This window comes from Natator depressus, chromosome 5 (genome assembly GCF_965152275.1).
Source record: "Natator depressus isolate rNatDep1 chromosome 5, rNatDep2.hap1, whole genome shotgun sequence".
In the NCBI taxonomy this organism is placed as follows: domain Eukaryota; kingdom Metazoa; phylum Chordata; order Testudines; family Cheloniidae; genus Natator; species Natator depressus.
Window position 1 is genome coordinate 35614711 of NC_134238.1, and position 10936 is coordinate 35625646.

The window sequence follows — 10936 nt, forward strand, 5'->3', positions numbered from 1 at the left end:
ACAGTCCTGATTCCTTATACTGGTGCCCTGTGAATGGACTCTTCTAGAGTTTCTGTTGGTGGTGGTTGACTTGTGGGAGGACTCTTATGTGGCTCTCTTGAGTAAAGTGAACAGAACATGTTTGTCACTATGTATCAAATGAGGGGGTAGGGGGAGATCCTTCTCATTGTTTCCCTTCTTCAAGGAACAATTTCTGTATGGCACCTTCTCTAACACACTGATACCATAAGGTATTAATGGAGGTGGGGCAGGGTAAAGCCTCTGAGTGATACAAGCAGACCCAAAGTGAGTTCATTAGTCCTTGTAGACTTTCCAGAACAGGGAAACTACTCTTCGGTTATCCTATTATAAAGCTGTATGTTTCACCATCTGGTAATGTTACTAGCTTAAGCATGGAATCTGAGTTTTGGTCTAAACAAATTAGTGGATCCACTATTTTGAGCCCATCAACAGTTGTCCCAGATATCTTAAATCTCCTTGCTAATGGCAATAGTTTAATGAACTTCAGGTCCTTATTGCTAACACATTGTCTGTTTTAAGACAGGCTGTACACCAGCATTCTAACTTTCTGCCTGTGGTCCAGTGTCCATCTCTTGGTCTTTTGCTTCCAGTCTGTTTTTCCTTGTTGCCATACTTCTGGAGAGAAACTGGGAGCTAAATAAACCCTCAGTTCATTTTTAGACTGATAGAGCACTATTATCAGCCCTAGAAAATAGATCATATGGTTTATTCTATGAGTGATCAGAAACAAGGATGCTGTCTATTATGTAAACATTATGTCCTTGCCTCCTCACTCACGATGGCATGAGTGGTTGTGGTCTCTTTGTGAAAAGTAGATTTGTATGGGTATCTCTTCAATGGGCCTCCCTAGTTAGCAGTTTATCTCTGCATGTGTAAATCATAGAATATCAGGGTTGGAAGGGACCTCAGGAGGTCATCTAGTCCAACCCCCTACTCAAAGCAGGACCAATCCCCAAGTAAATCATCCCAGCCAGGGCTTTGTGAAGCCTGACTGCACAAACCTCAAAGGAGATTCCACCGCCTCCCTAGGTAACGCATTCCAGTGCTTCACCAACCTCCTAGTGAAAAAGTTTTTTTCCTAATATCCAACCTAAACCTCCCCCACTGCAACTGGAGACCATTATTCCTTGTTCTGTCATCTGCTACCACTGAGAACAGTCTAGAGCCATCTTCTTTGGAACCACCTTTCAGGTAGTTAAAAGCAGCTATCAAATCCCCCCTCATTCTTCTCTTCCACAGACTAAACAATCCCAGTTCCCTCAGCCTCTCCTCATAAGTCATGTGTTCCAGTCCCCCTAGTCATTTTTGTGGCTCTCTGCTGGACGCTTTCCAATTTTTTCACATCCTTCTTGTCGTGTGGGGCCCAAAACTGGACACAGTACTCCAGATGAGGCCTCACCAATGCCGAATAGAGGGGAACGATCACGTCCCTCGATCTGCTGGCAGTGCCCCTACTTATGCAGCCCAAAATGCCGTTAGCCTTCTTGGCAACAAGGGACGCTGTTGAATCATATCCAGCTTCTTGTCCACTGTAACCCCTAGGCCCCAGAACTGCTGCCTAGCCATTCGGTCCCTAGTCTGTAGCGGTGCATGGGATTCTTCCGTCCTAAGTGCAGGACTCTGCACTTGTCCTTGCTGAACCTCAGATTTCTTTTGGCCCAATCCTCTAATTTTGTCTAGGTCCCTCTGTATCCTATCCCTACCCTCCAGCGTATCTACCTCTCCTCCCAGTTTAGTGTCATCTGCAACTTGCAGAGGGTGCAGTCCATGCCATCCTCCAGATCATTAATGAAGATATTGAATAAAACCAGTCCCAGGGCCAACCCTTGGGGCACTCCGCTAGATACCGGCTGCCAACTAGACATGGATCCATTGATCAATCTGGTAGTGACAAGCCTGACTACACAGTTGGCATGTGCAAGTGCCAGGTATTGTGGACACATTTTTGAAGGTCTGTTGAAAGCTTCACCTTTAGCATTTAGACATGTTTGATTAATTTACAAAGTTACAAATATAGGCATTTACTGAAGAATCAGAGTAACTCTGAAGGACAAGCTCATGTTTCAACCTGTGTGCATAGGTTAAATAAAATAAAAGCAGCAAACTCCCTGTGTCAAAAAAAAAAACCAAAATGAAGTATGTGTATTTTGCAACTGGGTATTGTTGATTGCTTGCAAATTTTGAAGACACGTTATCTATTTAAGCAATGTTCAAAAAGCAGAATTCTGAATGTTTGATGTAAATGTCAAAATAGTCGTTTTTTTTTTAAAGGTTGTTAAAGGAGATGGGTTGGCAGGAAGACAGTGAAAATGATGAAACCTGTGCTCCACTAACAGAGGATGAGATGAGGGAATTCCAAGTCATTAGTGAACAGGTGATACTTACTAAAAACTACCAAGCATTACATTTTCTATTTGTTTACACTGTGCTTCAAAAAACACAATTGAGGGATTGTCAAAACTGGATTGTGACAGTGAGTGAACTGGGTAGCTCGAGATGACTCCAACAGGTACATATTATAAATGTATTGTGTTCTGCAATATGAAGGGAAATTCAGAAATCTGGATGGCTTTACAGGGTTAATGCAGTAGTGTTGTCCCATATTGGCCCCAGGATATCAGAGAGAGAAGGTGGGCGAGATATCTTTTATTGCACAAATTTCTGTTGGTGAGAGAGACATAAGCTTTGTCTCTCTCTATCCAACAGAAATTGGTCCAATAAGAGATTACTTCACCCACCTTGTGTCTCTTAGAGGGTTTTGGCACTTAACACTATCCTCCCTCCCCCCCCCCCCCCTTTTTTTTGTTTTTTTGATCCTTAGAGCCTTTGTATCTGCATCTAATCTGCAAAAATGATCTGCAGATTTTCAGGGCTCTAAAATCCTCCCCTCCTGCCTTAAAAGGCTAGGGGAGTGAGCCTTGAAAATTCATACTGCATCAAATGTCTGTCTATAAAAGATAAGCTTACATCTAGGACTTGCAGTAAAACTATTTAATTTCCTTTCATTGCTACCAGTGATGGAGCTGCACAGATTGCATGGGCTCTCCAATTCCTTCATCTCAATCTGACTAGAGGGGGTTTTCTTACCTGCATGCTTTTTTGCAGTTGCATAATTTTCTAAAATCTTGGTTTTCTTTGGCTTCTGGAAACCTTTGTCCAGTAATTTCCAAGGAAAAGGGGTGAAGAAACAATTCTGACCTTGTGACAGTTTTTCTCATTTTTAGTATATGATCCTAATTGACAAGAAAAAAATCTTTCTTTGTGTTGAATCTTACCACATTATACATATGAACTGTCCTATGAGAGGCATAGTTGTTGATGTACAAAAAAGCAATATTGTTTTAGTGTAATTCATTTCTGCTGTCAATTTTCAGCTCACTAAATGTTTGTTTTTACATTTCAGTTACGAAAAAATGGCCTTAGAAAAAATGGCATTCTAAAAAATGGCCTCATCTGTGACTTTAAATTTAGCCCCTGGAAAAACAGCACTTTCAAACCCACTATTGAGAATGAGGATACAGAGACAAGCAGCAGTGACACATCAGATGATGATGTGTGAAGAATTCTCTAACAGCTTTAGAAGCTTGTGCGATCTCATGCAGGTTTGGGGGTGAATTGTTCAAGCCCCCCACCCCCAAACTATAATTTATGTAGAAAAATACCCTGTTAGAGGAAGAATGTTTTGGACTTCTCTATGAAGAAAACAAGGAATGTTGTGTTGGGCTGTGAACATTACTATAATTACTTTGTAAATCAATGTTGTAGAATGAGGACTTTGGTTGATCCAGCGTCGACTTTCTTCATCACTGCAGCATTTCTCGACTAGCAATGTGACAATGTAACAAATGAGATTTTCTCATTTAATAATAAAAGCAAAAATTGTATAATGTTTTGCAAAGCTTCTGTCTTAAAATGTCCAGGTCTTTAACAAAAAGGGGCAACTTGACAGTGTTTTGCTTGCTGAGTCATTTCTTTCTTACAATGGAAACCCTCAAGTCTACTTTGTACGCAAAAAAAAAAATATGGGCAATGTAGCATGTTGGCTAAAATGAGCAAAGTGCACTAAAACTTTGTTTTCCTGAATTGAGCTGTTGTTCTGTTCCACTTTTTCCAAACATAATTGCTCTTTAGCCATTAATAGTTCAATTATTGTTACAGCAAAAAGACTATTGCTACAGTTCCAGATTTATAGAACTGACTTAAAATCAAGAGCTTTATTTGGGTGCTGCAAGGTCCAGGAGTCTCAGAGTGGATGTTAACAAAGATTTTTGTTGGAAAATAAACATTTTGATAAATTATTCACATGCAGAAAAATTGATTATACTGACTGGATCTACATGGAAAATAAACTGGATTTACAGAATATTGTCTCAGTGCATAACATCAAAAGTATTGTTTATAAAACCCAGTTACAGTTTGTTTTATCTTTATCAGGTTGCAAGTAAACTGTGACAGCAATGGTTGACTTTTAAGCTTTGAGAAAGTAAAACAAAATTTGATCACCAGTCTTTGCATTTACTGCTATGTCAGTTTCATCTGTACAATAAGCAGTTTATTTCAGTGTCCTTGTTTAAAATCTTGTTTTATAGTCTCACTAATTCTTAAACCACTGTGGTCTTGTTATATGGTTTATTGGTTACTGGAGATAATTTGGCAGTGCCATTCTTAAATTATTTGTACAGGTTTATTTTGTTCATTTTCCTTTTTAGCTCTTTATATTTTTCCTTCTGAGGTTGTTCCAACAGTATAATTCATAAGCATAAATGCATTTTGATATGATTTCATATTCTATAATGTAGATCTATATAGATATATTTAGGTTTCCCCTTAAAATATTTCCTATTGTACTAGATAGTGCATAGTGTTATGTTTTATCCAAGATTATGACTTTCACGGTGGAAAATTTTTTTCCTAAAGGGCAGATTTTTTTCATATTTTAGTTTTTGAGGTTGGGAAAAATATTTACAAGTGAACATAGACTCATTGTGGCAGAGGGTAAAAGAGGAGTTTTAACAAATACCGGTATACTTTTAGTCCATGCATGAAGGCAGGGTTCTATTGCAAATTGAACAAATTTAAGTGTGTTCATTTGGGCACAGAATATCTGAAAGGATGTTGTTCTTTTCTTTGTCTGGTTTTGTCCAAGATGCTAATAAGAATGGAAATCTTTTCTTTCTAAAGAGAACTGCCATGTTAATATCAGAATCTGGAATAGTTACGAAATGCACCCCTTCCGTCACTCACTTTTGATAGCTTAATCTAGTTTGTATTGATTTTTCACTTCATAGCACCTTTCATGCTGTCAACTGCAAACGTTTAGGGCACTCCCCCTGTACCCTACCAAGGGCTTAAGGTGTGACCCGGTTAATTTAGGTACCCCAGTCTTTTTTTACCTAGGACTCGGGGTGTAAAGCACCTATCCTTAAGAACATAAGAACGGCCATACTGAGTCAGACCAAAGATCCAGCTAGCCCAGCATCCTGTCTTCAGACAGTGGCCAATGCCAGGTGCCCCAGAGGGAGTTAACAGGTAATCATCAAGTGATCCATGTCCTGTTGCCCATTCCCAGCTTCTAGCAAACAGAGCTAGTGACACCATCCCTGACCATCCTGGCTAATAGCCATTGATGGAATTTATCTAGTTCTGTTTTTGAATCCCGTTATAGTCTTGGCCTTCACAACATCCTCTGGCAAGGAGTTCCACAGTTTGACTGCACTGTAAAAAAATGTTTGTTTTTTTTTGTTTTTAAACCTGCTGCCTATTAATTTCATTTGGTGGCCCCTAGTTCTTGTGTTATGAGAGAGTAAATAACTTATTTACTTTCTCCACTCCAGTCATGATTTTATAGACCGTTATCATATTCCCCCCCCTTAGTCGTCTCTTTTCCAAGCTGAAAAGTCCCAGTTTTACTAATCTCTCCTCATATAGCAGCCATTCCATACCCCTAATCATTTTTGTTGCCCTTTTCTGAACCTTTTCCAATTCCAATATCTCTTTTTTGAAATGGGGCGACCACATCTGCACACAGTATTCAGGAGGTGGGCGTACCATGGATTTATAAAGCGGCAATATTATATATTCTGTCTTATTATCCATCCCTTTCTTAATGATTCCCAACGTTCTGTTGGCTTGTTTGACTGCCGCTGCACATTGCGTGGATGTTTTCAGAGAACTAGCCACAATGACTCCAAGATCTTTCTTGAGTGGTAACAGCTAATTTAGACCCATCATTTTATATGTATAAATGGGATTATACTTTCCAATGTGCATTATTTTGCATTTATCAAAATTGAATTTAATCTGCCATTTTGTTGCCTAATCACCCAGTCTTGAGAGAGCCTTTTGTAGCTCTTCGCAGTCTGCCTGGGATTTAACTAACCTGAGTAGTTTTGTATCATCTGCAAATTTTACCACCTTGCTATTTACCCATTTTTCCAGATCATTTGTGAATACGTTGAATAGGACTGGTCCCAGTACAGACCCCTAGGGGACATCATTATTTAACTCTCTCCATTCTGAAAACTGACCATTTATTCCTACCATTTGTTTCCTATCTTTTAACCAGTTACCAATCCATGAGAGAACCTTCCCTCTTATCCCTTTAAGGCGTCATTGCACATGGTGCTATACCAACCCATAACCTGTTACCAATCCATGAGAGAACCTTCCCTCTTATCCCAAAATTGCTTACTTTGCTTAGGGCTTTGTGGGTTTGTGGGATTTTTTTTACATCGCTCTGCTTTAAACTTTTATTAGCAATATATGTAGAATATATATGCCAAGGAAATTTTGTATGCTTATTTTTAATATACAGACAAACTTTACCCGATAGCCAGTCAGGATTTAGTTGTTTGGGGGTTTTTGGTGATGCCTTTGCACGTTACTGTTGTGCAGAGGGGTTAGAGTTTTAGCAGCTTGATGTTGAACTGCAGTTCAGAGAGGGTTTTTAAAGAGCTTTGTTTTTAATTATATAGATAAAATTATTTTTAACATTTATTAAACCTATTTTATTTAATACCCCATGATAACAAAATTTACCCAATCATGCACTGGCACGTGTTTCCTCCTTTTTGCTTACATTTTTTTTACATTTTATTTTTTATGCTTAAATTGTACCTTATTTATGACTTTTTTTTTTAGTTTGTGCAAATGGTCATAAATTCACTGGTCAGAGCTTATTTTATTTTTTACCATTTGCTGGGTTTTTTTGTATTTGTTTTAAGCTTTCCAGTGCCTGGGTGTTTCTATTTTACAACCCTTGGTGTTGTAATTCTTGTTGGGGGCATTCCTGAGGTGGGGGTGTCTTATTAGCAGCAGAGCATTTTTCTTAATTTTAGTGGTAAAATCCCTAATTTTCACCCACGGCTAGTCAAGTTACTTCCATACTAAACTAGCTTAAGTCCCAGGCCTACAATGCCATCGTCAAAATTATCTAGAAATCACAAGTCCCCCATCTTAACTGATGTAGGCAAGTACATAGGTGCTGACTCCGTGGGTGCTCCAGGGCTGGAGCACCCACAGGGAAAAAAATAGTGGGTGCTGAACACCCATTGGCATCCCCCCCTACCAGGACTCCCCCTTCCCCCCAGCACCTCCTGCCTGCTGGTGGGCCCTGCAGATCAACGCCTCCCGCTCCCTCCCAGTGCCTGCCGCAGATCAGCTGTTTTGCGGTGTCAGGGGGAGAAGCAAGGGTACAGCATGCTCGGGTGGGTGGCCGAACTGGGGGGGGTGGGGTGGGGAGAAGAGGCAGGGGTGGGAAGAAGCTGTGCTGGGGTGGAGTGGGGGCAGAGCCTGGGGGGGAGTATCCCCCAGCAGATATTAGAAACTCTGTGCCTGTGGGCAAGTATACTCATTTTACCATGGGGATGAAAGGTGTTGTTTTGTTGCATGCCAAGTAACTTTATCCCAAAAGCTACTAAAATACATATGTAGTCTAGAGAAATAAGAAATGATAGGCCACACTTTACCAATTCTCTCTCAATGCCACTTCAAGGTCATCACTTTCACTGATTTAGGTGTGTGAGGGTCTTGGCCATGCCTTAAGGTGTAAACCATGATTAAAAGCAAGCAAAATAAGCACAATGATTAACTTAAAGGAAAAGAGAATATTAAACAACACAAAACAGAATAAAAATGATAAATAGTGGTTACTTCAGTTTCAATATTTTCTCTTTTCTATGGAGAACTTTTAAGAGATCAGAGTAGCAGCCATGTTAGTCTGTATTCGCAAAAAGAAAAGGAGTACTTGTGGCACCTTAGAGACTGTTAGTCTCTAAGGTGCCACAAGTACTCCTTTTCTTTTAACAGAGATTACACCTTTGGAGAGTGGCCCTACCGCTGGGTCTCTTGGGGAGCTAAGAGGGAGAGTATGCTATTCCCTAGAAGTAGCAGTGAATCCTGTCTTAGTGTGTCATAGATGGACAGAAGAATTTCATTAAGGGCAGGTGAGTCCCGTTTGGTATGTCATGGGTAACCTGAACAGTTTATAAATGGGCAAAGGTGAGTAATTTTAATTAAGTCTTATGAAATTATGGCAAGTATTCAAATCACTTAATAGTAGTCATTCAGGGAGTTGTCTTAAGCAAATTAATGAAAACCAAGAATTTTAAATGCAAATTAAATCCCACTATTTGTCTCTGTTTATCAATATTAAGCCTCTCAAGGAATACTTGTTCTGAACAGTGTAGTGTTTCATGGAAATCTGTTAGTATCTTAAATTACAATAGCATTTCAATGTCCTATTAAAATCTAATTCTCTGGCAGTGCTTCAGCATAGATCAGTAAAATGAAAGTTGGCAAAAGTCCTGAAGGTGTCGTTTGAACTAGTAGGTTTTCTTTTTGACGCTGCTCTGACTTTTCTTTTTTCCAGTCTGTTACAGCTACCATGCAAAGATGAACAGGATGATTTGTGCTGAGTGCTGTAAAATTGAGAAGGGGAGCACAGAGCGAACTGCTTGCTCAGTTCAGAGTTTTATACTGCTCTCCTCTAAATTTATGCAAGGAGGAAAACAAACCTTTCAGGCTTGGTTAAGTTCAAATTAGTTGTCATCCATTCACTGGTTCAGTGCCTTCCTGGGTTGGCCTTAGTAACCTTTTCAGCTCATGAATAATGTATAAGCAGTAGGGGGTGTAATTTTTCCTCAACTTGATTGTTATCCTTCTTTTGTGGCAGGAAATTATCAGAACATCTTCGTTTTAGTCTATTTTTCAGAGATTAAACCCTAATGAAGCTAAAGGATATAATAGGAGTTGAAATTCTGTTTCAAATAATTCCATACGCTCTTAAAGCTTTTTGGTTTTCTAAATATTCTTTTTAAACTTTATTAATTCTTAGTGTTTTTTTAAACTCAGTTGTTGAAGTAGTTGTCCTCTCATTAATCTTTGAAGAGGTGATTTTTGTTGTTCTGAGTTGGTATGGACATAGCTTAAGCATTGCCAGATAAATTAATTCCCAGTTAATATAAATATTCTATACTCAAATAGCATTTTGCTTTTATACTGAACAGTTACAGCAAGTTATTGAACTCCATAGTGGTACATAAAACATCTTGCCATTTACATAGCAAAGATATTGGGGAGCTATTAAATTTCGGTAGCTTTGCATTTAGGTAACATTTGCAAATATACATCTCAAAAGAAGCTTGTCATTTCCAGGCATTTAAGGAATAAACTTTGTATCATTGAGAAGAAATCTGAGTTAGAGGTAACAACATATTCTGTAAGGTATTTTCAAACCAATGTTTTTCTTAGTTGCAAATATAAAGATTGAGTGTTTATAGAAGAAATTACTCCTAATAATTTTGAAGGCGTTAACTGAGGTTTTTCCTGCAAAGAGGAAAGGGAATAGGTAAAAGGACCCCCTCCCCTTTTTTAAACATTTTAGTTTAATGGCTTCTGATAACACTTTTTTATGCATCCCTCCCTTTTTTCTTTTAACAGAATGATATCCTTACTGTCTTTTAAACTTGGGACTCTTTCTAAAACAAATATTTTGCAAAAAGTTCTCTCAATTCTATCAAATGAGATTTCATACCAGACTAGTGTCTTGTTTGATAAAACTCCTTGATGCCTTTTTACCAAAATGGTCCTTGGATGTATCATTTGCAGTATATTACAACTTGCAACTAAAGACTTCTATTGAATATTTTATTCAAAGCACAAATTTCAGTAACCAATGCTTACATAAGTTTTCAGTACATAGTGTAAAGGAAATTCATATAGAAAGATAAAACAAGATAGAAAAGTTATGGAAGCTGCCTTTTCAAGTTTGTGTAAACACTCGTAGGTGATTTATGGTCAAGCCCCCTGGAATGTCTTTTTAATTAGCTTGAACAACATCTTATATAAAATAAGCAACCAAAAATGTAGGGCTTTGCTACTATATCTTTGAAGCATGATGGGACTAAATTGTAGGTATCTCTTAAAATTCAGTAAAGATGCAGGCAAGTTTGTAATGACCTAACGAGAATAAATTATAACTTTTTGCATCAGTATGGAGGTTTCTCCTGCATTGTTAGGATGAGCTGAGGCACAGAAAGGTTAAGTAACTTGCCCAAAGTTATACATTGGAATTGGTGGCCGACTTCAGTATAGAATCAGCTGTCCTGGCTTCTGGTGTGTACTCCAAAAGCTAAACCACTCTCCCCTCTATAATTATCTCTTTAGAAAGACGCAGTAAGTGGTATAGAACTATTGTTATGTACCCAGTCTGGGGGAAATGGTGTTATCAGAATGGGGATTTTGTCGTCGTAAATGACTGTTGTAAATTAATGACACTTGGAGAAAATTGACAGGGGAATAATGTATATAATATATGAACAACTGAGTGTTTGAAGGGGGGGGGGGCAGTCCTAGCCTTTACACTGAACCCATGGCAAGATTTCATGTGGGAAGGGAGAACCAGGCCTACAAGCTT

The 10936-nt window shown here is 38.7% G+C and overlaps 1 protein-coding gene across 3 annotated transcripts in view; it reads left to right on the plus strand.

The window, feature by feature from the left end:
- Nucleotides 1-4351, plus strand: part of GPBP1 (GC-rich promoter binding protein 1) — a 60256-nt gene extending 55905 nt beyond the window's left edge. For all 3 annotated transcript variants that reach the window (XM_074952571.1, XM_074952569.1, XM_074952570.1), the window contains 2 exons: nucleotides 2293-2395; nucleotides 3425-4351. In XM_074952571.1, coding sequence (XP_074808672.1) covers nucleotides 2293-2395; nucleotides 3425-3580 — 259 coding nt within the window. In that variant the 3' untranslated portion in view covers nucleotides 3581-4351. The remainder of the gene's footprint in view (nucleotides 1-2292; nucleotides 2396-3424) is intronic.
- Nucleotides 4352-10936: the final 6585 nt, after the last annotated feature.